We start from the raw sequence: 2083 nt of genomic DNA, 5'->3' as shown, positions 1-2083 counted from the left end.
CTGACTCCTTGGTTCGCCTGCATCTCCTGCTGTCCTCCCCAAACTGCCCCCTCACAGCTCCCACTTGGAGACTGAAGAAGAGGTTCAGTCTCAAAGAAGCTTTGAGAAAAGGTAAGGCTACCTGAGGGTTTAGCCTTAGAGTATTTCTAATAGAAGCCTGGTGGTAAGCTCGTGGATGAGGTCAAAAGTGGTAAGAGACACCACCATTGCCTTCCATGCTTTGGTTTACTTGCTTGCATATATCTGCACATGTACTTATCACATCTCTGAACAGTAAGGGGATTTCTTGATTTCCACCTGCCAAGACTCTGTCTCTGCTTCCTTTTAGGATTTCTTATCTGCTGTGGAAGATGCAGAGAACCAGTTTGCTGGCTCACTGCCTGTGAATGCCAGGCTCCTGAGAACTGTCTCTTCTAGGCCACAGGAGACCGTGCAAGAGCAATCCTCAAGGCCGCTGCCATTACACCCCAGTGCTCTTTCTGAAGGTTCGGATCTGCCAGCCCTGGGACTCTGCCTCCCTGTTTCCAGCATGACCAAGGCCACCAGCCACCTACCTTGCACAGGAATAGCTCCCCTAAGCCCTGTCTCCACTTCCAGCAGTTGGACTGGCATTCAGAGAGAAGCAACACTGACAGAGGTGCTTAGAGAGCCAGCGAGGTCCCAGTCCTCAGCCCCACGCTCCTTAGTCACCTTTGAGAGCCAACAGCAGTGGGTTGGTGGCTTTGAAGGGCCTGAACAAGATGAATTTGATAAGGTCCTGGCAAGCATGGAGCTGGATGGGCCAAATATGGAACTGGAACTTGGAGTTAGCAGTGAGGCCACTCGAACCCTGCCTGCCCAGCAGCAGCGGGAGAATCCAGCTTTGGCTAAAAAGGCCCAGGTAGTTGATCTGAGTGGATCTTGCTGGAAGGGGCCTGCCACTCACATAGCAGGTATTATGTCAGTCCAGGATAAGCCTCTAGGTCCTATTGTCCACTGCAGAACTCCACAGCCCTGCATGAGACCAGGTATCATGGGTAACCTTCCTGACCCAGCTTCTTCAACCATTCCCCCTCAACAACCGCATTGGGAAGGGTGTCCACAAGGTCCCCCTATACGAGCACCCCAGCCTCTCCAGGTTGCTGGAGGGCCTGTTCAAAGCAGCCCTCAAAATCAGTTACCCAGTCGGCCATTTCATTCTCTGAGTGTCTGGTCAAGCGACTCACCTCATTTTCCCAGACTTCGAACTTCAAACTCCTGCTGTTCTACAACTTCAAGGACTAGCTCTGGATTATTTCAACCGAGGCACTTAGAACTCCGAGCTCCAGTGTCTTCTGTTGAGTCTCATCTTGGCACCATAAAAGGTCTCCATTCATCCCTGGTTCCCCAAGGAGCTCTGCAGACACCCATAGTCACCAACCACCTGGTGCAGCTGGTCTCTGCTGCCAATCGGACACCCCAGCAGACCACCCGCCCCTCCACCCGAGCCAAAGCACGCCGCTTCCCTGGCCCAGCAGGGATCCTGCCTCACCAGGTGAGTGACCTGGCTCCCCAGGATGTCCCCTGGCAAGGGTCAGAAGGAGGGTTCTAATGTCATCCAGCCCTAGACTGTCTTCCCTCCTGGAGGGGAGCAAGGAGGGGAGTGAAGGGAGAAAGGATTTCCAAAGCTGCAGAAGTCAGAAGTGGGAAGGAAGAATTGAATTCTTGAAAATCCACCATGAGAGAGGTACTTAAGGCTCTGAGAACATCACAATTTTCACACATTTGTTGAGCGCCATTTACTTATATTTGCTAAGGACTTGTGTGTTGAGCAGTTTGCTTGGAACTAAGAATACGTGAGATTTTAAAAAGAATAAGTTCCATAGCTAGGTGTGATAGTGCACTCCTGTAGTCCTGGCTACTTGGGACATTGAGATAGGCAGATTGCTCCAGCTCAGGAGTTAAAGAGCACCCTGAGCAAGAGTGAGATCCCATCTCTACCAATAATAGAAAAACCAAGCTCAGTGCCCATAGCTCAGTGGTTATGGTGCTGGCCACATGCACCTAGGCTGTAAAATGACAATGACAAGAACAACAACAAAATAGCCGGGCATTGTGGCAGGTA

The 2083-nt window shown here is 51.3% G+C and overlaps 1 protein-coding gene across 1 annotated transcript in view; it reads left to right on the top strand.

Moving 5' to 3' along the window:
* Positions 1 to 2083, top strand: part of CUNH17orf53 (chromosome unknown C17orf53 homolog) — a 21440-nt gene that overhangs the window by 8022 nt on the left and 11335 nt on the right. Inside the window, exon 3 of the mRNA XM_023511241.1 lies at positions 329 to 1513. Coding sequence (XP_023367009.1) covers positions 329 to 1513 — 1185 coding nt within the window. The remainder of the gene's footprint in view (positions 1 to 328; positions 1514 to 2083) is intronic.

This window comes from Otolemur garnettii, unplaced genomic scaffold (assembly GCF_000181295.1).
Source record: "Otolemur garnettii isolate 467f Iridium unplaced genomic scaffold, OtoGar3 scaffold00018, whole genome shotgun sequence".
Lineage (NCBI taxonomy): Eukaryota > Metazoa > Chordata > Mammalia > Primates > Galagidae > Otolemur > Otolemur garnettii.
The sequence above is the reverse complement of the archived record's forward strand: the minus strand, read 5'-3'. Positions and strand labels throughout refer to the sequence as shown.